General features: G+C 48.7%; 2 protein-coding genes and 1 long non-coding RNA gene across 3 annotated transcripts in view; 1 reads left to right on the forward strand and 2 right to left on the reverse strand.

Moving 5' to 3' along the window:
• Positions 1-3,707: 3,707 nt before the first annotated feature.
• LOC149525430 (uncharacterized) lies at positions 3,708-8,542 on the reverse strand. The gene has a single exon (XM_089776704.1). The coding sequence runs from the start codon at positions 8,481-8,483 to the stop codon at positions 6,939-6,941; it is 1,545 nt and encodes a 514-aa protein (XP_089632830.1). The 5' UTR covers positions 8,484-8,542; the 3' UTR covers positions 3,708-6,938.
• On the reverse strand, positions 3,708-9,057 carry LOC149525431 (uncharacterized). Its single transcript, XR_016348967.1, has 2 exons — positions 8,539-9,057; positions 3,708-6,070 (listed from the first exon to the last, which is right to left on the reverse strand). It is a non-coding gene; the product is annotated as an uncharacterized LOC149525431 (long non-coding RNA).
• Positions 9,058-11,080: 2,023 nt separating this feature from the next.
• The window catches only part of CYP51A1 (cytochrome P450 family 51 subfamily A member 1), a 36,344-nt gene continuing 22,831 nt past the window's right edge, over positions 11,081-24,593 (forward strand). Inside the window, exons 1-4 of the mRNA XM_075922395.2 lie at positions 11,081-11,318; positions 13,234-13,332; positions 16,979-17,155; positions 24,181-24,307. Coding sequence (XP_075778510.2) covers positions 11,160-11,318; positions 13,234-13,332; positions 16,979-17,155; positions 24,181-24,307 — 562 coding nt within the window. The 5' untranslated portion in view covers positions 11,081-11,159. The remainder of the gene's footprint in view (positions 11,319-13,233; positions 13,333-16,978; positions 17,156-24,180; positions 24,308-24,593) is intronic.

Raw genomic sequence — 24,593 nt, forward strand, 5'->3', positions numbered from 1 at the left:
ATGGGGTGACCAGATCTGCATGCAGTATTCAATATGTGGGCATACAATGATTTTATTTAGAGTCAATATGGTATTTTGTTTTATTAGCTATTCCTTTCCTAATGATTCCCAATATTTTGTTAACATTTTAACTTTTAGATTGCTGCTGTACATCAAACAGATGTTTTCAGGGAACTATCCAGAATCATCTCAAGATCTCTTTATTGAGTGGTAATAGCTATTTTATCATTTTTGTATCTATAGTTAGGATTATAGTTTTCCATGTGCATTACTTTGCACTTGTCAACACTAAATTATATCTGCTCTTTTGTTGCCCAATCACCCAGTTTTGTGAAATCCTTTGTAACTATTTGCAGTCAACTATGGATTCTCCATTCACTCCTTTTCCAAGAACACTTAGGCTATGTTCACATTGCGCTCTTTTGTGCAATAACATATGCAAATGAGGTGAGGTGATGAATATTGCCACACCTCATTTGCATACTTAATGAGCCACCATTTTTGTGCAACGGGCTTTTGCAAAAGAAGGAGCAGTCAACACTGCTCCGTCTTGCGCAAAACCCCCTCTTGCACAAGAGCCATTCTGTCGTTTATTTTCAGGCAGAATGGCTCTTGTGCAAGAGGGGGGCTCATTAAGTATGCAAATGAGGCACGGCAATTGTTTGCATATGTTATTGTGCAAGAGAGTGCAACATAGACGTAGCCTTATAAGTTTAACTCAGTTTAGATCGAGACCAACCAAGTGTGAGGCATGCACATTGCAAGCACTTTCCCCTTACTCTCTTAGCATCTGGGGAACAAGATGAAAAGTAAGCTGCGTCCTGGGACGCAGGACGGCTGCCCTCCTACCCAGGGCCAGACTAAGGGGTGGGCTAGCTGGGCAGCTGCCCAGGATGCCAACCTACGGGGGGCGCCCAGCTCCTGGCGGGCTGCAGCGGCTGCCTGGGGCAGGGGCCATGTTAACCCCTGCAGCACCGGCCAGCAGTGCCCTTCCCCCCGTGGCTGCAGAGCCCTGCACAGCCAGGTGCAGCCTGCCCCGGGCGGCCCCGGGCTGTGTGCCGTCGGTGGTGGCCGGGCCAACTGGGCAGCGCATGCACTGTGCGTCTGCCCATGTGCCCTGGGGGTGGGCCCGTGCATGTGTCGTGTGCCTGGAGGCGGGTCCGTGTGCCAGGGGCAGCGCCGTGCGCCTGGGACCCGGTGCGCAAAAATGGCTCGGGCCGGCCCTGCCCCTACCCTCCCAAAATGGCACCCTTGCTGGCTCCCTCTTTTTATAACAAACCAAGGCAAAGCTGCAAGCAGCTCCAATTCTGTTGCATTTAAGAACTGCCTCTGGAGTCAGGGCATGGGCTTTAAGCAGACCTCAAGTATGAAATCCAGGGGTTCCAATTTTAAGGGGGGGGCAATCCCCTTAACTCCCCATAGCACAGTCATGTGCACGGGGTGTGCCGGGTGTGCCCAGGCACACCCTAATGTTTCAAGGGGCTGCCCTGGTGCGCTGGGGAACAGACACTGCGCAGGGTTTGCCACGCATGAATCGCTAAAACCGGCGGATCTTAGGACCCCACGGAAACAGGTGGCAGGGAGCAGAATCATCACCCCACCTCCCCAGCAAGCGAGGTAAGTTTAAACCCTGGACGGGAAGGCAGGGGGTGTACCCGCCCCCGGGCAGGGGATGGAAGCAGCGTGGCTAGGCCGGGGGTCGGCTCGGCTCGGCTCGGCTCAGAAGCAACACAGCTGGGGTGTGTGTGTGTCGGGGCAGCGCGGCTGGGCTCAGGGCAGCGGGGGCCCGGGGTCAGGGCCGGGGTTGGGAGCAGTGTGGCTGGGCGCGAGGTCGGCGCAACTGGGCTCGGGGCAGAGGGGCCTGCACCGGGTCCGACTCATAGGATTGCCAGGTGTCCGGTTTGCCAGGGAAGGGGTCAGGGGCAGCACGGCTGGGCTCGGGGCAGAGGGGCCCGGGGTCAGGGGCAGCACGGCTGGGCTCGGGGCAGACGGGCCCGGGGGCAGGGGCAGCACGGCCGGGATCGGGGCAGAGGGGCCCGGGGGCAGGGGCAGCACGGCTGGGCTCAGGGCGGGGAGGATCCGGGCCGGTGGCAGCGCAGCTGGCCTGGCCCGGCCCGGGGTCTGGGGCAACAGGGCTGGCCCGACCTGGTATCGGGGGCAGCGTGGCTGGGTCAGGGAGGGAAGGGGTCGGGGGCAGCACGGCTGGTCCGGGGGGGGGGGTATCGGGGGCAGCATGGCTGGCCCCCGCCCCCCCCAGAGCTGCTTCCCATCCCCCCTAACTTCCAGCCCCCCTCTTCCCTGCCAACCCCGCGTTCCTCAACCTCCCCCCCCCCCCCCCCAGGTCTGCTTCCTGCACCTCCTTCCTCCTCGCCCCCCCCCCCCCTTCCTGGCCAGCCCTGCAGCCCCTGAACCCACGCCAGCTCTGCTTCCCACCCCCCCTTCCACATGGCCAGCCCCCCCTCCACTAGAGGCTCCCATTGCCGATTGCGCCCCACCTTCCAGTCATTCCTCCCGCCACCACCAGGCTTCAGTCTGGCGCCCAGCCGGAAAACCAGGAAATACCAGACATTGCACGTGTCTGGTATTTTCTGGATTTTTTTTTTTTACCAGACAGAAGGCCCAAAAACCGGACTGTCCGGTAGAAAACCGGACACCTGGCAATCCTATGAGTCGGACCCGGTGCAGGCACCAAGTGATGGTGAGATTGCTGGAACTTTGGGAACCAGAGACTGCGGGATGGGGGTTTGTGGCCCAAAAGGGGGCTGAGAAACCTAAGAGACAGAGGAGGGGGAGCACCAGTCAGGGTGACCCTAGAACTCTGTTACAGACCAGGTGGCAGCTGCTGGAGGAGGGGAGAAAATAGGGGGAAAGGGTCGGAGAGGAAGGGGCTTGTACTGAGGGGAGGGGGGCAGTCAAGAGAAGAAAGGGGAAGGCACCAAGAGACAGAGTGGAGGAGAGAGACAAATGCCAGGGGGCCAAGTGGAGACAACGAGGAAAAGGGCAGGAGGGGAGGTGTCAGTGAGAGGGGGGACAGGATGATGCTAGGAGAGAAGAGGTGAAGGGCTTTGGGGAGCTAGAGGGGAAAGGGGAGGTGCTGGGAGAAGGCTTGAAAGAAGGAGTGGGCGTGAGGAAGGCAGGGATGGAGCAAGGCATGTGTGAGGGCACAGGAGAATGAGGGGAACGGGGGCAGAGGGTGTTGAGGGGGTGGGCATCAGGGAAAAAGGGGGCAGGGGCAGTGAGGGAAGGGGGAGGCACCAGGAGGGTGCAGGGGTAAGGGAAGGTGCAGGTGCCAGGGGATTCTGAGGGTGAAGCAGAAGGGAAGACACCTTCAGGGGAGGGACCAGCATCAGAGGAGAGAGGCAGGGCAGGTGTGTAGAGCGAGGTGTTAGGAGAGGGGATGAGGAGGGGTAGCTCACATGATCAGAGTAGGGCTACTGGAGGAGTGGGTGGGGGGGGAGGAGAGAAGGGTTGGTGGTGGGGGGCAGGTCTCAGGAAGGCTGAGAGCAGTGAGAAGGGCAGGAGTCAGGACAGCAGAGGCGGGTAAGGGGTTGGGGCGGGGGTGCAGCAGCCACCAGGGGAGCTGATGGAGCAAGGGGAGGAGATAGGGTAGCAAAAGGAAAGGGTAGAGGTTTATAATGTCAGGGACGTTAACCCGGATGGCCTCCGTTCGTTGTCTGACCGCAAAGAGACAGGCAACACCAGCAAGATCCAATCACAAGCTCTTTATTGAATAGTGCGCACTACAATAGAGAGCGGCCCGTCTCCCAAGGGAACCAGCCCTGATTTCAGTAACAAGTAAGATTATATAGACAGTTCCGTCGCGTCATAAAACATTTGCCCAAGCATCTCAGCCCCCCCTTAATTAATTTGAAGCTTCTAGTGTTAATGCGTATACTTCACGGCCTTAAGCAATTCATAATGCGTCAACAGCTGTCTTATCAGCCTAGAAGGCAAGTACCAAACAACAAGGAGACAGGGAGTTAAAACAAACAGAGGGCAGAGACAGTTGGTTAAGATCAGGGTGAGAACAGAAACAGGGAGTTACCTTATCAGTTCTCAAACGAGCTGTTCTCATCACAGGTGCAGCCTTTCACTTACTTTATTTTGCAACTTAAGCAAGTACGTAGGGATTGCCCCTTGCTTGAGCCATATTTCTAGTTCTGTTCTGTTCAGGAACTACCCAGAAACCTTTGTTAACCTCTTCCCTTGATCTGTCTTAACATAACTGCACTAGGCCCAATTCTCTAGGGCCTAACAGTCCCCCCTTTGTCCCTAGAGTACCACGAAGGGACTCTTGGGACATATTGCAACAATTACTATTTGACGGAGCACATCTTAGTGCCCATCTAACATCCACAACAGATTATGGCATAAAAAATTACCAAGCTACAAATAATAATAACAGCACTACGAAGTAAGTTATGGAGCCAACCACCTATATTTGGAAACCAGCTAAACAGGTCGCTCCACCAGGAATCCCTTTTTTTCCTCCATGGTCCTTTGCTACTTGCATAAGATGGTTTGCTCTGTCCCAAGTAGCATTATAAACATCAGGAATATACACACAACACTCTTGCCCAATTAAGGCACATGTTCTTCCTTGAGAGGCCAACAGAATATCCAACACCAAGCGATTTTGAAGAACCATCTGCCTTATTTTCTTCTGTTCAGTTGCCAAGTCCATTAAGGCATTGGCAGTGGCATTTGCCATTATCTCTAAGACCCTTTGGAGTCTCATTATTCCTTCTCCTAATCGATAAGTGGCCCTTCCACAGGCAAAGGGAAACCCTGCACAAGCGCCTGTCTAATCGTTCACAGCCCGCTAAGTAAGAGGACGAGTTTTCTCAACATCTGTCTTAGCGTCTCTTACATTTCTAATCTTTCCACTGGGAAGATGGGGGCGGTAAACTACAGGTGGCTCTAGCTAGGCCAAGTAGCAGGATCTGCTCCATGAGGGAGGAAGAATTAAATATACCTTGTTACCACACATCCAATATACTCTAAACAAGGGTCGGCTCCACAGACTCCATCTCACTGGTCCGATGGGTAGGGTTGAACCATTTGGATAAGAGCATAAACAGAGAGACTTGTTGCTAGGTCCAGGAGAGCACCGAGTACAGTTTAAAGAGGAACAATTATAATGGGTGTGTGTGAAGGAAGGTATGCAGGACGATATATTTACTTTCATCCACTTAGGGATCAGAGAGTCAGCTGTACCATTGATAATTTGGTATTTATCCCCAATTAGAGTATAAGCAGACCCAACATGGGAAATATTATGGTACCATGTGCACTGACTGATTCTAACAAGCATACCAGAATCCGTGGATGACCTTTTTAATAGGCACCAATGTCCGGGTTTTTTCCATACATTCAGGAATCTTCTATTTTTAATCCTAGTCTTTTCTCAAGTAATGTTTAGATTTCCTGAGGAATCCTTCCAAGATGGGGCTTATGTCATGTTCATCGCACTAAGGGGAATGGGAACTATTAGCAACCCTCTTTGACTATCCACTGGGACTAGGGAACACACCCAACATGACGTATTATGTAATTCTGGCATTCGAGCTTTCAGCTCATGTGCAAGACGAATAAAGGTGTTAGAGCTGTTAGTTTCTACAGCCTTTACATCCTATACTACCAAAAGAGAAAAATAACAAATAATAAACACAGTAAAAACATAAGAACTCAGGCCAGGAAACGAGGCCATCCTTCTGGTAAAGGACACCACTACTCTAAGGTTTCCCCAGTCGAAGTCGAAGCTTCAGGTCGCCCAAAGGGGTAGCAGTCCATTTGCCCTGGGCGCAGATGTCGTCTGCTTCTGGTTCACCCGGTTCGCGGTGGGGTGAACGTGCGTGGCTCCCTTGAAGTCCGACGCCGTCTGCTTCTGGGGAACCCTTTACCTGGTCAGGTTCCCTAGCGTTGCTCCTCTTGACCCTGGTATGATGGATCCAAGTGGGAAGCTCTTTTACCCAGATGGCAGTGGGGCTCACCAGAAGAGTTTCAAAAGGTCCCAACCACTGAGGCCGAAGCGGAGTCTTCTTGTATGCTTTTACCCACACAGGATCACCTGGTAAAATAGAATGAACAGCTTCCCACAATGGTAAGGATTGGGATTGTGCAGAATACTGCTGCAGTGTCACTAGATGTCGCTGCAACTTCTTGACATAAACTCCTGTTTCATTTGTTAAGTCAGTGTCCTTAGGAATCGAAATTAAAGGAGCAAAAGTTGGGGGTACATGTCCAAACAGAATTTCATAAGGTGCTAATCTAGTCCTAGCATTCGGAGTTGTTCGAATGATATAGAGAGCTAGAGGGAGGACTTTAGTCCATTTCAAACTAAGTTCTTGACATAGCTTTGTCAGGAGATTTTTCAAAGTTCTATTCATACGCTCCACCTGGCCCGAACTCTGAGGATGCCAGGGAGCGTGAAAGGCCCATTTTGTCCCTACTGCGTCAGTGAGCTCTTTACAAATCCGTGCTGTGAAATGAGTACTTTGATCAGAGTCAATTATTTCAGGAGGGCCAAACCGTGGCATGACCTCATTAAGTAATACCTTGCATACTGTAGTTGCAGTAGCTCGGGTGGTGGGAAATGCTTCCACCCATCCAGTGAGCTGGTCTATTATAACTAACAAATGCCGTTTTCCTTCAGAGGGAGGTAAATCTGTAAAATCAATCTGAACATGCTGCATAGGTCTATGAGCCCAACTACGCCCTCCAGGCGGTGCTTGCTTGATTACACCTTTTGGGTTGCATTGCTGGCACAGGGAACATTTTTCCACTACTCTCTTGGCCACTTCATGAAGCCCCGGAGAAACAAACTGTCTTAAGATGATTTGGGCTATCTTATTTGCCCTTAAATGAGTGTTTTTATGAACTTGTTGTACCACTTCACTCTGGTGACTTTTAGGTAACATAAACCGACCACTACACTCCTAAATTCTTAACGAGTTGGGCTGAGCTCCCCATTTCTCCCAGATTGCCTTTTCAGTATCCGGGGCTTGCTGTTGCCAAGTTTCTAGAGGGGAACATAGATCTAATTGAGTTCCTTGTAAAGCGGCTGCCTTTGCAGCCCCATCAGCAAAACGATTTCCTACCGACACAGGATCAGTCTGTTTAGTGTGAGCCCTGCAGTGAATAACTGCAATTTCTTCAGGGATTTGAATAGCTTGCAGTAGTTCAGCTATCTCTTTTCCATGAGCAATCTGTGATCCCGAAGAAGTAATAAATCCTCTCTCCTTCCTTCTTTCTCTTTCTCTCTTTTCTTCCCTCCCATTGTACACTCGTGTTGCAATGCTCACTACTTCAGGCAAACTCTTCCCTTGCATCCCGTCTGGGTGTTCTCTAAACCTTTTTGCAATATCCTCTGCACACTGTGCCATAAAAACCATCTTTATCATTTCCTTGCCAGAGTCTGAGTCAGGATCCAGATTGCTATGTTTCCTAATTTCAGTAGTCAATCGTGTACAAAAGTCAGAGGGGTGCTCATTAGGGAATTGGACACATGCGGTAACCTTGCTCCAATTGGGGGTAACTTCTCCCGCTGCCTTCAGTCCGTGCAAAATAGCCTGTCGATAACGGGCTAAACTAAGCTTGCCCCCATCCACATTCGGATCCCAGTTGGGCTCAGCAGCAGTGGGCATGGTTCCCCAATTCTGAGCCTCGTGATATGTCCTAGCCTTTTCCTTAACCTTTTGCCTCTCATCCTCGGTGAGGAGAGTATCCAACAATTGATTTACATCAGTCCAAGTTGGCAAGTGGGTGGAAAAGATAGTACGAAACGTTCTTTCAACCACCTCCGGGTTATCCCGGAGTCGTGGCATGGAGCGCTGCCAATTTAACAAATCAGCTGTTGTAAACGGGGTATGGATGTACACCATCGTAGCTGATCCATTACTCTGGGGAACCGGGTAAGCTCGTAAAGGAGCCAGCTGCGACTCCTGGGACCCCGGTAACTTCCTAAAAGCTGTTATAAAGCTCCCAGATGGCTCATCCATGGCTAGGGAAGCCATCGCAAGATCATTTTTCTGCTCCTGTGTTGCTACTTGCTCAGCCTCCTCATGTAATCTTGGGCTCTGCCTCCGTGGTACTCCCGTAGGAAAGTACTCATCGTCTTCTGATTGGGTTCCCGGGGCATAGGGCCGGGGAAGTTTAACAGATCTTTCTTCACAAACGGCCTGCAGGGCCATCTCTTTTTCCTTTGGCTTATAATTGAACCATACAAATAGATACGCCATTTGTCCGGGTCTAAGATTGACCAATATGTCTCTCAAGGCATTCATCTTTTCTACGGAGAAAGTTCCGCAGTCTGGCCAATCATTATCCGGGGACAAATGGGCAGTGAGTGAAGGCCATTGAATTTGACATAAATTCCTCATTTTAGATTTAGCTAAACCGGTTGTTCCAGAGATACCCTTCCAATCTCTGAGTACCAGGGACAACGGGGCGTCCCCCGGGCATTTACTGCCACCCTGTCCCATTTCCCACGGTTAAGGGACTCTAACCCCAACCTCTAAATACCGAGCGCTCACTTACCTCTCCAGGGACTCTAACCCCGAAGACTCCAGGGACTCTAACCCCAAAGACCTGGATCCTACACAAGGGGTAGGTCGACGTTGCTGGATTTCTACGAGCTCCGGCTGGTTCGCAGGACACGCCTTATCGCCGAAGCAGAGATCAGGCCACCTGGCAAGGCTCCTCAAAACCAGAGGATGCGCGCTGCGTTGCTTCGGGGTCCGATCCTCTGCACCGGAGAGTCAGACAGGTCCCATCTGGGTCGCCAAATTTGTCAGGGACTTTAACCCGGACGGCCTCCGTTCGTTGTCTGACCGCAAAGAGACAGGCAACACCAGCAAGATCCAATCACAAGCTCTTTATTGAATAGTGCGCACTACAATAGAGAGCGGCCCGTCTCCCAAGGGAACCAGCCCTGATTTCAGTAACAAGTAAGATTATATAGACAGTTCCGTCGCGTCATAAAACATTTGCCCAAGCATCTCAGCCCCCCCTTAATTAATTTGAAGCTTCTAGTGTTAATGCGTATACTTCACGGCCTTAAGCAATTCATAATGCATCAACAGCTGTCTTATCAGCCTAGAAGGCAAGTACCAAACAACAAGGAGACAGGGAGTTAAAACAAACAGAGGGCAGAGACAGTTGGTTAAGATCAGGGTGAGAACAGAAACAGGGAGTTACCTTATCAGTTCTCAAACGAGCTGTTCTCATCACAGGTGCAGCCTTTCACTTACTTTATTTTGCAACTTAAGCAAGTACGTAGGGATTGCCCCTTGCTTGAGCCATATTTCTAGTTCTGTTCTGTTCAGGAACTACCCAGAAACCTTTGTTAACCTCTTCCCTTGATCTGTCTTAACATAACTGCACTAGGCCCAATTCTCTAGGGCCTAACAATAATATACTTATTAATAACTTGGGTGCCACAGTGGCACATCCAAACAAGCCACCAACTCAGTACTGGTGCACAACACAATTTATTGTGCTCATGGGAGGAAACTCTTAGAGGGGACACTTCCCCCAGTCTCTCCACCCCCCCCCCCCCCCCCCCGAGTTAATGTCACACACATTGGGTTAAAGGAATTGTAGGATAGTTGTATGGGGGGGAGGGGTGGGTTGGTGAGGGCCAAACTAATCCCCATTGGTAAGAGGATGGTGGGAAAAGTCCTGGGGGGGGGGGGGTGTCACATGACACCTTTTATTGCTGGTCATGTGTCCATATTGCCCCAAAAGTATTACTTCCAGAGGCGTGGCTAATGGAGGGTCAAAGAGTACATTTTAAAGAAATTCTTTGGGTGCACACTCTAATGAAATGTGCTGTGCACACCTATGATTGCCAAGGGAACTTTCTGGGTGTCTGGCTGGTGAGTCTTGCCCACATGCTCAGGGTTTAGCTGATCGCCATATTTGGGGTCAGGAAGGAATTTTCCTCCAGGGTAGATTGGCAGAGGCCCTGGAGGTTTTTCGCCTTCCTCTGTAGCATTGGGCACAGATCACAGCTGAAGGACTCTCTGCATGTTGGGGCCTTCAAAGTATTTGAAGGCTTCAATATCTGAGACATAGGTGAGAGGATTATTCTAAGAGGGGTGGGCGAGATTCTGTGGCCTGCACTGTGCAGGGGGTCAGACTAGATGATCATAATGGTCCCTTCTGACCTTAAAGTCTATGAGTCTATGAGATTGTGGAACTGCTCAGGTTGTAGATGGCTCACAAACTGTGAGTTTGAAACACCTTCTCTAGAAAGCAAAGATAGGTGAGATAATAGCTTTTATTGGACGAGCTAAAGTTATTATGATAGACAAGCTTTTGCACTTGCATAGAGCTCTTCTTCACATATGTAAGCTTGAGTGTCTCTTGCCCCAACACATGTTAGTCCAATAATAGTATTACCTCATACACTTTCTAATATTCTGCACCCAACATGGCTGCACCAACACTGCAAACGTACCCTAATCTCTGGCATTTTTATACAGCCTATGTGGAGATCGAGGTCCTTTTTCTGTGCCCTCTCCCTCCACATCCTCTTCCAGCACACTCATCTGCAATCCAGCAAGCTGCCTATGGGGACACAAGGGTATTCCTAACTGCTGTCAATCCTCCTCCGTGGAGCATGGCAGGAGGCTTGCCAGACCCCCAGCGCACAGAGGCACATCCCAGACACTGTGCGATCCCAGCGGCCAGGTTGCAAAGCTTGCTAGGGACAGCTGTCCGCACGGCTCGTGGGGCTGTCTCTCAATCTCTCTGAACGGGGTGAGTGCGACAGGAGGCGGCGCCTAGAAGACCGCTAACACGCCAGAGGCAGCTGGCCACCACAAGCGGCAGTGTTGGCAGGCAATGGGTCATTACTCCATTGACATCATTTACACCACGCCCGGAGCGCGGAAGGACACGAGGGCTACAGGTCGCAGAACCAGCCGAGGCAGCGCACAGCTGCCGATTGGCTCCCGCTGCCTGCCGACCCCCCAGCCGACCCCCGCAGCACGCGCTCAGCCCCAGCGCCGATTGGTTCGGAACACTGCAATCGTCACATAGGCAGAGATCAGCCCAGCGCCCGGAGGCGTGGCTAGTCGGGGCCCCGCCCCGCGCTGCTGGAGAGCCGTTGGCGCTGCAGTTACGAGTAACCGGTCACTCGGCAGCTGCGGGAGATGCTGGGCGTGCTGGAGATCTGCGGGTCCCTGCTGGGGCGGGTGACCGAGGACAGCCCCCTCTCCATACTGCTGGCTGCCTCCGCCTTCGTGCTGAGCCTGGGATACCTGCTGCAGCTGGGCTCCCGGCTCCGGCGCCAGCCGCCGCCTGGCGAGGGGGTAGGTCGCGGCGCGGAGGAGAGGGGGTGGCGGCTGCGATGGCGAGACCGGGGGGAGAGGCGCGCGCGTGTGTATATGTGTGTGTGTGTGGGGGGGGGTGTCCGCGGGGACCCCGGCTGCAGGAGGGGCGCTGTCCCGGAGCGGGGATGATGAGGGAGGAGGGGGCGCCCCGCACGCTGGGGACTGGGCGGCAGAGGAGGGGGGCGCCGTGTTGCCTGGCCCGGTTAGACCCGCCGCGGCAGGGGGTGGTGGGAGAGGCGCCTGCCGCCCTCCGAGCTCTCCGCCCCACCGAGCCCTGCGGTGCCACCGCCTATGGCTGCAACGCTACGCGCAGCGCTTTCTGGCTGGAGAAAGCTCCGCGTGTCCCCTGGGGCGGTGCTGCTGCCCCCCAGAAGAGCTGGCGGAGCCCCACAGAACGGGGGAGGGTTTGCCGCGGATTACTTGAGTTTGTTTCTAGAAAGGGCATCAAGCCAAGCTCCACTCCCCCTCCCCCGCCCGCCCCAGCAGAGCCAAGGGACGGGGCCCTGCCCTAGCTATTGAACAAAATAAAGGTTTCGTTGTTTCCCTGGTAGGGCTTCGTTTTTGGAACAGGCTCTTTGCAGTGCACAAGGTGCACATTCCTGCAGGTTGCTCCCATGGTTGGGGGTGTACGTGTGTAAAATTGAGGCAGGTTTGAAAGTTTATTACAGAGGAGTTTTGGTTTTGTTGAATGGACCTGGTGTGACTCCTGTCCATCAGGGCAGGGAAGTGGTGGGGTGAGGGGTGGGTAAGCCGGGCAAGGGCAGCTGCCTGGGGCGCCAACCGATGGAGGGGTGCCTGATGGCAGCTGTAAGGGGCGCACGTTGCCCCTTACAGCTGCCATCAGGCGCCCAGCTCCCGGCAGGCTGCAGTGGCCGCCCGGGGCAGGGTCTACGTTAACCCCTGCAGTGTCCTTCCCCCCCCACAGCCGTGGGGCTCTGCATGGCTAGGTGTGGCCTGCTCACACGCCCTGGAGGCATACTCACGCATGCTGTGCACCTGGAGGCGGGCCCGCGCACCTCTGGGGCAGGCTTGCACATGTGCCTGGGGTGGGGCCGCCCGCCTAAGGCCCGGGGCACAAAAATGGCTCAGGCAGTCCCTGGGTGGGGTGCAGGAGTCAGGGCAAGGTGTTGGCGATGTGGGGAGCTCAGGGCAGGGGGCTGAAGGTACGGGGGGTGCTGGAGTCAGGATGGGGGTGAGGAGGGACGGGGTGGGGAGCTCAGGGCAGGGTTTAGGGAAGGTGCATGAGTCAGAATAGGCAATTGGGAGCTGTAAGGAGGCTCAGGGCAGGGGGTGGGGGCAGCAGCATGGCCTCCCAGCAGGCTTCTCCCTGGGGCTAGGGCACTTGCTGCCCCCCGTGGTCATTCTGGGGTATAACTGTCCTTGTGCTTGCTGCCTCCCATGGTCATTGGGAGGTATAACTGTTGTTGGTATCACACCTCTCTTTTTGTTTGATAAGAAAGTCCCATTCCATACACATCCCATTGTCCTAGCACAACCAAACCTTCATCTTGCTTTAATTCTCTACATGAGGGAGCTGCATACCAAATTTGGTGATTTTTAGCTGTTCTTGTTTAGGAGTTCTTGAACAAATGGACTCATGAATCGACAGATGCATCCGTGCAAGCCAGGGGAATGCATCGGGCTCCCTCTCCCCGGCCTTAGGTTCCTCACCTCTGCTTTAGATCTTTGGTTTATAACAATTACTTATCCCAAAGCTGTAGGTGCCATAACATGAGTAAAGTTATGATCATTTAACCATATATGTTCTTAGACAATGTAAGTAGTTTAATTTTAATATTTTATTGTTCGTTATGTGAATAAGTCAGCAGTCCTAATGCTGTATTTAATTATTTTCACAGGCAATTTAAATGTTTAACTGAATATTCTCTTGCAGAAATACCCGCCTTACATTTCATCTACTATCCCTTTTCTTGGACATGCAGTTGCATTTGGAAAAAGTCCTATTGAATTTTTAGAAAATGCCTATGAAAAGGTAAGTCTTTGCCAAATCAATGGGTGAGTGTACTTAGGATATTCTTATTCTGCTACCTTCTGTATTTCCAGAATTTATTTAGAACATTCTGAATCACCATGGAATGACATGTTTACACTTTATCTTCGAGACCAGCTGTGGCCAACCCAAGGTTTGCGAGCTACATACGGCTCTTCCCTCCTCCCCCACCCCTATTCCTGTTCTGTGGCTCTGCTTCCTCAGAGAGAATCTAGTTACTTTAAAAGTGTAAAAGCCTGCCATATCTATTAGAACACTGAGCCTGTGTAAGAGCCATTCAAGTGGTAATGAAGCCATTTAACAAGTATTTACCAACCCCAAATATACAGTCAGTTTCTGAATTTATTAGGAAAAATTTAAACAACAAATAGACTAGTAGCACCGTAAAGACTAACAAAACATATAGATGGTATCATGAGCTTTCATGGGCACAACTCACTTCTTCAGATGACTGGAGTATTAGAAGTACAAATCCAAGAATAAATAAGAGAAGGGGGGAATGGGAAAGGAGGGTGGGGGAGAAGAGAAAAGGAGGGGGAAAGAAAAAAGAGATACAGACAGTGAGTAGAGACTGTCCAGTTTAGCCAGTATACATGGCAGTGGGACATTGCTGGCATTTGATGGCATAGATCACATTAGTGGATATGCAGTTAAATGAGCCTGGAAAATGACCCCTCACTCTCAGAGGCCTTGGGGGAAAGGCCAATCCTCGCCTACAGACAACACCCTAACCTCAAACAAGTTCTTTCCAGTAACCACACAACACACCTTCAGGGCCGTCCTTAGGCATACACGGAGTACGCTGTCGCGTAGGACACCACACTTTCTGGGGCACCACTCTGCTGGCCCGGCATGGAGGGGAAGCATATGCATGCGCCCTGCACTGGAGCCAGTAGGGGCACTGCTGGCACGTACGGCCCCGCCAGAAGACCCCACCGGGCCGAGGGACTCTGGCGAGGAGGCTGGCAAGCTGATCCCTGCTGGAGAAGGGGAGCTGTCAGCCCGGGCGGCAGCGTTGGGAGGAGCCGGGGCTGCGCTGGGGGCGGCGTCACGCGTGGAGAGCTGGAGGGGGCGGGGTCATGTGCGGCGCCCTTTTTAAAAATAGCCAAGCCGCGGCTCGGCAGGAGACGCGCTGAGTGAGACGCGCAGGAGCAGAGCCTCGCTAGGACGGGACCGGCTGTGTTGTGATGGGCCGGGGCTGTGAGCGCGGAGCGGCCTAGCTCTGGCTCCAGCACGTGGTCTGGAGCCCGGGCTGTGGGGACTTGTGGGGCCCGATCGCAGCAGACTCCAGCCTTGCAAACGGGAAGACAGAAGGTAGGCGAGTCTGAGGCTGAACTGGAGAGGCTTGTGCTGATGGGAGAGGGGCAGGTCAGGAGGAGAAGAAAGGGGAAGGCACCAAGGGATAGGGGTGCAGGAGAGACAAATGGGGGGGGGGAGCAAGTGCAGACAATGAGGGAAAGGGCAGGAGGGGAGGTGTCAGTGGGAGGGGGACAGGGTGATGCTGGGAGAGGAGGGGGAAGGGCTGGGAGAAGGCTTGAAAGAAGGGGTGGGCATAAAAAAATTCATGTTGCCTGTCTACACTGGCCTCTTGCGCAAGAACAGTTGCACGAGGGCTTATTCCTGAGCGGGAGCATCAGAGTCCTATTTGATTGCAGAACCCCCAAGTATCCTCCTTCACCTCACACTCTTCAATCTATCTCCACCCCAGAGCCCATATTCCTGGCTGCAGACTTAACAACCTTGCACCCTAATCCTCTATCCAAGCCCTAAATTGTTCATCTCTCCTCCTCCACGCCCCGAGCATTCACCATTCATTCCGTCACCCCAACCTTATTATAAAGGTGACATGTAATGCATCATCTCCATATTGCTGCATATAACAAAATTCATTCCACTCAGGGGTAGGAAAAATTAGAAGAAATACTGATCACAAGGCATGTTTTGTACAAAGATCATTACAGTAGCAGAACCAGAACCATGAGTATATTCTGTCACAGAAGTGCACCTGGTATCTGTGGCAATTATTAACCGTTTCCTTCTTGGGAAAACTTCCACCGTTTGTATCTCTACCAAATGTTGTAATGTTGATTTTGAAACATTTGTTGAATATGTATCTCGTAACTATTCTAGATTTGTCATGTTTGGTACCATTGCAGTCATGGGTTGAGCTGGGTATATTTATTACATTTCCAATTACACTGTATTATCACAATTTCCACCAATTGAAGGATTGAGAGCTGCAGGGGCATTGGTAGGGAGCTGACACTATTGAAATTAAGATTCCGTAGATTTTTTTTTTTATGAATAAAAAGACATATCCCTTACCTTGCTGTCATTAGCTTGTGAATGGAATTCAACATGCTCCCAGGCTATGGCTAAAACAGCATCACATCCCTGGATTTCACTTGTGGATCTGACCCTGATTCAAAGAAGCTTACATATAACTGAGGGAAGCCTGCCTGTTGATTGACTAGTTATCCAGGGAGCTATTTGAATTACTTACCTTCCCATTTGTGGTACTACACAGGCTCTCTGTCTCTTCCTTGCGGATAATCTTGCATTTTGTTAAGAGATCAGGGTTTGACTGGGCTATTACACTGATTATTTGAAGAATTTGAGTGTCCTTTGTAAACTGAATAATTGTATGTTAAGTGCACCAAGATTTTTTTACTAGCCCTGGGGAAAAAAGAAATGATACTTATCTTGTACTTGTAGTGTCTGAACTACATTAGAACACTTAATGGTCTAAGTCTCTGGCTTGCAATACTTAGACTTTCTGGAATCTCAGGATTGACTTGTGGTAGTTTGATTTCATGCTTGTGAAATGGACAAACTGAATAATAGGTACTTCATGAGGATTTTGTCAAAGAAAACTTTAAAAGTAGAGATGGTTATGTTTTTATTGGAAAGTACTGGTTCGTTAAACCCAAACATTCTCATGAAAGTGATTTTTGCTTTGAAATTTCAACAAATCATAGGCAGGGTTCTGCTGGTACCCTGCCAGCTTATCTGGCAGTGGCCTGGGCAACCTTGCTATATGGTCTTCAGTGGGCTAGCAACCCAAGCTTGTAAGGTCCATGGCCCTGGTGCAGCCTTGCTATGACATGACTTCCAGCCTATCTGTCCTGGGGATGGGAACTAAATATGCTGAGAGATTTGGCTAGAGCTTGGGCTCTCAGAACTTAGTCCTATCTTTCCCATTATGTGTAAGCCCCCACATGTATAAAAATGGAAAATGACTTGTTAGACACAATGAGGTGAAGTGAGAAGGAAAAACAAATCCTTTATATATAATCTTGGATGTTACCTCCCAAATATATTTGGGAACATCAGATTTAAGTTTGATTTAAGGTGTTATGTCCTGTTAAGTGGTTTCTAGTCGCTTCTTGTTAGAGCAGGGGTTTGTGCTTATTTTTTTGGTCATACTTCTCCCTTCTTGCCTCATCTTCTTCCACGGTGTTGGGCAGTGCATCATTTGGCTGCTTTCCCACTCAAAGGTGACTGCTTTTCAGTAGTATTGTGATCATGTGATTTGAAGCAAAATTTGAAAGGTTCTACATAAGGATAACATTTTTATAGCTTCCCAAATTCTCATTATTTGAAACTAACTGGTTCTTTTTCCCCTCAGTATGGGCCTGTGTTTAGTTTCACTATGGTGGGAAAGACATTTACATACCTACTGGGTAGTGATGCCGCAGCTCTAATGTTCAACAGTAAAAATGAAGACCTGAATGCAGAGGATGTATACTCTCGACTGACCACACCAGTTTTTGGCAAGGGAGTTGCTTATGATGTGCCTAACCCGGTATGTATTTTTGAGTATAAAGTCAATTAATTATCTAGAGTGCAGATCAAATCCTGGCAAGGTTACCATGATTTGTTTGGCCTATATTATGGGGATTGACGATATCAGTGGTTTGCCAGTATGCTTTCTGATTTTGATTGGTAGGCGTAGGATGATCAAAGACAATACATTTAGGCTCTGGTGTATTGTACAGTACTTATACCACAATAGAAAATTAGCAGCTTAGCCTTATATGTTTTCCTTCCTCTTTTAAGCTTATATGCACTGAGTGCTGCAGGCCTCACTGACAGTTTACTTTTAACCTTTAGCCTCACTCTTTTCCATCGTGCTTCAGAGTGAAATTTTTCTACCAAGGGTACTTATACATGTGAGGTGGTACCACCTCTTTAAGATATTCCCATAGTCCCTCTCTCTAGGACCAGATCTAAGGATGTGTCTAGACTACAGGTTTTTGTTGATAAAAGTAGGTTTTTGTCAATAAAACTATACCTGCGTCTACACTACCACCGAGTTCTGTCGACAGCGGTAAACCTCATTCTACGAGGAATAACGCCTTTTGTCGACAGAGTTCTGTCGACAGAAGGCGTTACTGCATCTACACCGTTCTTTGCGTCTACACGGTCATGTCGACAAAGCGACTTGCTTTGTCGACCGAACTGGATGTAGTCTAGATGCTCTTTGTCAACAGAGGCTTTGTCGACAGTATTTGTCGACAAAGCCTCTGTTGACAAAAGCCTGTAGTCTAGACGTAGCCAAAGTGCTAGTGGGTTTTCTACAAAAACTTGTACTTCTGCCCTCACCAGCAGGTGGTATTGAGCCTCCTCACTAGAGCAGACAACAGCATAACCCCTCTCCTTTACCTTCAGAGGTGAAAGTGGACCAATATGGTGTGGTGCAGCTCACCAGTAAGAATTGACCGATAGACCAGCCAGATAGACCAGGGAGCTTAAAAGCACATGTGGGTTGAATGGTACTGTTCAGTAATGACTGACAGGTCAATCCAGAAAAGGAGAGTATGCCAAGTTATTACAGATATCTCTTAAGAAAAATAGTTTATTTTTCTGTAATCCTAATTTTCAACCATAGCAGGCCACTTGGAATAAAACTGAGGCATGCTGGTGGACATTAGAGAATATGCTTGGACTCACCACACATGAATATTCATGTACATTTGAAACAACAACAACAATACAGAACCATAACAATACAAGTTTTACCATTACATTTGATGGCTTTTAAATAAAAGTTTTACTATTACAGTTGATGACATTTGAATAATACAAATATTAATGATATCATTACTAAGGCTAATACATAGGTGTAACCTGCTCATTCATTATACATCCTTCATAATTGTGCATAAACAAACCATTTCATACAAATAGCAAACAATTCTGTAACAATCTCTAATATATAGACAGATGGGTGAGGTAGTATGTTTTACTGGACTAACTTCTGTTGATAAATGAGACAAGCTTTCAGTATTACTTAAGAGCTCTTTTTCAGATCTTGTGTAAGCTTGTCTTTCATCAACAGAAGTTGGTTCAATGAAATAACCAGTCTTATCTCATTAATATCTCGGACCCACCCTGAATATAAAAGTACTTTCCATTATGTGTAAGACTATCAGTTACCGTGGCTGGATTTAGTTTGGCATGAAAAAACTAGAATGAATATTGCATTGCAAGTTAAAGTTGATCCAGTCTGATGGTGAAAAGTGCTGTTCTATGGATAGCAAAAATTTTTTTTTGAAGGAGAGAATATTCCAGTTAAACACCAGAATAAGTTGCCTAGGGAGGCTATGGGATCTCCATCTCTGAAGATACTTAAGAGCAGGTTGAATAGACATCTATCAGGTGTGGTCTAGATGGAACTGGGTCCTGCCGTGAGTGCTGGGGACTGGACTCGATGACCTCTCAAAGTCCCTTCCAGTTCTAGAGTTCTATGATTCTATAATTCTGATTATGGATGTTGCTAGGATATAAATTCAAGACTTTATATTTCCCACAGTGCAGAGTGGATTGCCCAGTGTCCACAATGCTAATAGGAGGCTTGCTCAGAGATTAAAGGGAGAATATGATTTTTTTATATAGCATCTGAAGTTTTTGTTCATTTGTCTTATTGTCACATTCGTTAGGCCCATTGCTGTTTCTGCCCATCATTTCTCTTTTCTGTTTCTCTCCTTTTTCCTGGACTTTTGGAAAAGTCTATGCTCTTTTCTCTGTAAAAATTCCCATCTCATTCCATCCATTAAAATGATCATTGGTTAAGATAATTTAATGGTGTCAGTGAAGTATCATTTTAAGTGGGTATTCAAGCCAGATTAATAAAATACAGCCTCCCTGTGTTAGGGAGCAAGACCACAGAGAGCCCTGTTTTGTTTTTCAGCATTCTGTAGAGGGCAGCAGTTCTATGGTTACTTGTACTAGTGGTGCAAGCTACTAATGCTCCCAGCATTTCTTAATGTCTCGGAGGTCTGTCTGGGGGGCTGTGGTCTAACCTCCTTCCACATTGCAGTTGCAGTGCAGGGCTGCAGTAAGAAACATGTACGTTTCAAAAAACTCTTAATTGCTTAGTAATTACTGGCATACAGATCCCAACCTTCTTGGTGGTCTCCAGATACCATATGTTTCTTGCTTTCAAAGGAAATGCACCACCTATGCACTATGTCAGGGCTACTCAACTTTGGAAGCCCCGGGGGCCACGATGATACTCTCAGCACATGCCGAGGGCCGCAATTTAAGTGTAGTTGCATGTACATGCATATTATATATGCAGATAGCTTCTTTCACACTGATGGGCACGAATACAAAGTTTAAGGCAAGACTACATAACACACAGGCCCCATTTAAGTCATTTTTGCTGATATTAATAAAATGCAATATTTACCTGATTTCCACCCATATGACAGCACTTCTAATGAGCAATGACAGTTAAGGAATTTTACTACTAAAACGCATGTCAACAGACGACCATTATATTGACTTGCCATTATGGAGCATGTTCCCAGTGGAGGCCATGTTCAAAGGATCTCACCCGCGGGTTGCGAGCTGAGCCCTGTGGAAGCCCAAACTACACCGCAAACAAACGGGCCACATGTGACCCCTGGGCTGCGTGTTGAGTAACCCTGCACTATGTGAAGCATTGCTGCAATTCTTGGAAATTGATAGTCTTAGTATGTTGTGCTGTTCCTCAGCAAAACTATGTTTATGTACTCAGTGGGTAACTGGGCTGAATATATAAGCTTAATACAATACTAAGCTTATCTTCTGTCCCTTTCTACATTAAGCCATGGAATTTGACTCCAGTGTGTGAATTAACTGCCATATACAGTAAACTTCCGATAATCCGGCACCTTTAGGACCCAGGGGTGCTGGATTATCAAATATGCCGGACTATCAGAAGCGAGGGCTAGGAGGGGTCTGGGGTGGAGTGGGGGGAATGCGCCCCTCAGTGCTGTGGGACCAATCCGGCAGCACCCCAGCTGCTCTGCCCCAGATTTCCCCAAGTCAGCTACAGCTGAAACTTCCCCAAGTCAGCTACAGCTGAAACTTCCCCAAGTCAGCTGCTGCTGAAACTGTGGTCAGTTTCAGTAGCGGCTGACTTGGGAAAGTCTGGGGCAGAGCAGCTGGGGTGCTGCCGGATTGGTCCCGCAGCGCCGAGGGGTGGTGCTACAGGACCAACCCGGCAGCACCCCAGCTGCTCTGCCCCGGGCCTCCTCAAGTCAGCCGCTGGTCAGTTTCAGCAGTGGCTGAATCGGGGAAGCTGGGGGCAGAGCAGCTCCAATTGTCCAGCTGCCCGGAGCACTTTCGGGTTCCAGATGGTGCTGGACCATTGGATGCTGGACCTCTGGTGTTGTACTGTATGCTCTATCCAATGAGATACTCCAATTTTTGGTATGCTCTATCCAATGAGATACTCCATTCACCAATGAGCTAGTTCATATTTGTAATGACTATAGTTATTTAATTGGGCTAATTATATTTTGCTTTGGAAACTACATGATGCTATAAACATTGTAGTTTAACTATATCTAAATACATAAAGAGCACACACTGTTTGCAAAAAATTGGGCAGATGATCCTTAAAACTGGTAATTATTTTAATATAAGGGTTCTCCAACTTCATTGCATGTAGCTCACTTCTGACAACAAGAATTACTACACAACCTCAAGAGGGAGTACTGAAGCCTGAGTCCAACAGCCAAGGATAGGAGAGCCAAAGCCTGAAACATACTGCTGTGGGAAATCAAAGCTGAAGCACAAGGGCTTCAACAGTATGTGGGGACCCTGTAACTTGAGGGCCACCACCCAGGACCCCAGCAAGTCTAATGCAAGCCTTGGTGACCCCTTTAAAATGAGGTTGAGGCTAGGAATGTTAGTGTATAGTCATTTAAACTATTAACCTATAAGCCTGTGTTTAATCCAGTTAATCCAAACAGCTACATGCATTTCTCTACCCCCCGCTGCCTCTGTATCGGAGGCAGCAATGGGGGCAGGAGGCAGGAGCAGTTGCCTGTGCAATTGGCTTGTAAGCCGGCTCCCAGTGAGCACCAGATTTCATGGACCCACCTGCCCCCCATCCCTGCACTGCTTCCTCTGATAGAGGCAGCAGTGTGCAGGGTGAGGGGGGCAGGCGGGAAGCAAGAAGCCAGCTTTTAATCCAGTTCCCCATGTGTATTGGCTCCCACGGAGCTGCCTGCCCCATGCGCTGCTGCCTCTCTTGAAAGTGTGGGGAGCCCTTGTAGGGAGCCCTTGTAGATCAGCTTCCGCTTATCACCCTGTGCTGCTGCCTCTGATACAGAGGCAGCAGGGCAGGGTGGCAGGGGACTCCCTGGGAGTGGGGCTGGAAGTGCACTGGCTGTTGGCTCCACCCCCCAGGGACCATTGAATAATCACATAACTGCTAAGATTTGCTGTGGTTACACAGTTATTAAACATTTAATATCTAACATTCCTAGTTGAGGCTACCTTGGGATTCTTAGATTCACCAAGCCAGCAACTAAACAGCTTCTACAATATCTTCCTGGTTACCCAGAAACCAAAACCACAGTTCCCTTAAAGCAGTGGTTCTCAAACATTTTGGCCTGTGGTCCACTTGGCTAAATTAAAACCTTTCCATGGACTACCAGTTGCTAATGGAAACTCGCTGTTAATGACATAATTATGCCCAAGCCATTTTGCTAGTGCGGTGCCTAGGAAGAACAGTTTAATTTAACCAGTAAGAAAGGAAATATTAATTTTAAATTATTAAATAGATTAAGTGCTTTAATTTTCTCATGTTAATTTATCAAACTTCATTTTAAATAAAGTAAAATATTAATTTATGTCCAACACACAAGGTTCCCATGTTTTCTTTGTTTATGGAAGGGCTGGGGAACCTTTTTTGGGTCGGGGGCCACTGACCCACAGAAAAATCAGTCGGGGACCACACAAGCGAGAAGCTAAAAACAACCCTTCCAAAAAAAAAAAACAAACCAACCCTCACTGTTGTGGCCCCCCCAATTGAAATACTTCACTCTGGCACTTGAGCCTCACTAGGGGAGGGGGAGGGAATACTGAGATTCAGGGCTTCCCATAGGCCAGATTTACTCTTCTGGGGTTCCAAGATTAGTGGATTTTGTGGACCCACCTAGGCTCTGGGGCTAGGGGCAAAAACGGGGAGCTCAGTGTGTAGGACAGAGGTGTAGGATCAAGGTAGGGTGCAGTAAGGAGTGAGGATGCGAGATCTGGATGGGAGGTAGAATTCAAGGGCAGGCAGTGAGTAGGCCAGAGGGAGGGAGGGAGAGCAAGGATATACAGGCAGGCTGGGGGGTAGGGTGTCTGGCCAGGTGTGTGGGAGCTGCATCAAGCTGGGAGTAGAGTATCTGGCCGGGGGCAGGGTGCAGGAGCAAGCTATGGGTGCGCAGGTCTAGGTGTGTGTGTGAGGGGGTTGGGAATGGGGGGGGTCTAAGCATGAGGCGGTGGGGGGCCCTTATTGGCCTTTGCGTTCTGCACTGCTTCCAGGCAAGACCTCCTACTGCTCCCATTTGCAGGATTCCAGCGAATAGGAGCAGCGGGGATAGCCTTCAGGCATGCTGCTGTTCCCCCAGCTGGGGAAGGGGGGCTTCTTCCCAATGAGCCAAATTGTGCAGCAAGGCTCAGGACTTCCCCTCCACCCCCCAGTGGGAAGCTGAAGCTGGCACTCCACCCTCACTGGGATGAAGGACAGGCTCTCTGCTGCGAGGGAAAGAAGGGGGCTGAGGTCGAGCCACAGTTCTGCACACTGCAGTTTGAGAATCATTGCCTTAAAGCAATCCAGTCTTGGGCTCCCTTCCAAACAACCAGGTCAAATATGATGAAGATTATTGAAAATTTTGTTCATCATACATAAGGTTCTGCCATCAGTCAATAGGTCAATACTTTGTCAGAACTTATTCAGCTATACATTTACAGCCAATTCATATTAAGTAAACGTCTGAGGGAATTCTACACCAAAAAGTTAAAAATTTTGCACACAATATTGTAGCTATAAATTTCTGCACAAAATAAGACAATATAGTCAGATCAGTTTGAATTATTTTGGTAATTTATTTCAAAATAAGTCTCAACAAGCATATCTGTAATAATACAGACGACAACAAAGCTTCATAAAATGTTTTTAACAAATAAATTTCTCACTAGGCATATAAATACAGAGTATTTGTAAGAGAGATGCAACTCCGTAACAGTAGTATTGTAGTTTGGATGTTGTTAAGCAAGTATTCTTGCTTGAAACCAAAGCAGCTAAACTCATGGTATTTCAGCTTTATAGCTTAGGTTTTAAAAATTATTTTGGAACTTTTAAAGAGTATTTAGTATATTTTTGAATCCTACTCTTGATTTTGTTTTACTTCAGTTTCCAGAAGGTTCTCCATGTCTATAATGACTTCTCTACTTTTCTATTACTGTCTTTTCTGTTTCAGTACCACTTGCAATATGCTGTCAGTGACTAAGCAATAATGATGTACCTCATGTTATATACCTCTAATATTTTAACTCTTACAGGTGTTTTTGGAACAAAAGAAAATGCTGAAAACTGGGCTGAATATAGCCCAGTTTAAACAACACGTACCTATAATTGAAAAAGAAACACAGGAGTACTTCAAATCCTGGGGAGAAAGTGGAGAGAGAAGTAAGCATGATGAGATACTTTGTGTTTTGGAAAGTTACCGTGAAGAGAATGGCATGAGAAGTAGCCAAAATTAGCTTCACATGGCAGTATTTTGATACATGATCTACTTGAACATTTTTAATAGAAAGAAAATACAGACAGAATGTATTAAATGTTCCATGCTCAAAAGAACGAAGTACAAAACATGTTCTTTGTCTAATTAAAATTCAGAAGAGAATGAAGCCACTCACAAACTTAGTAGGAAGTGTAAAGAGTTAATTTACTCCTGGCTTTGTAGTCTCTTCCT

The sequence above is a fragment of the Pelodiscus sinensis genome, chromosome 2 (assembly GCF_052426305.1).
Source record: "Pelodiscus sinensis isolate ZL-2025 chromosome 2, ASM5242630v1, whole genome shotgun sequence".
Classification (NCBI taxonomy): domain Eukaryota; kingdom Metazoa; phylum Chordata; order Testudines; family Trionychidae; genus Pelodiscus; species Pelodiscus sinensis.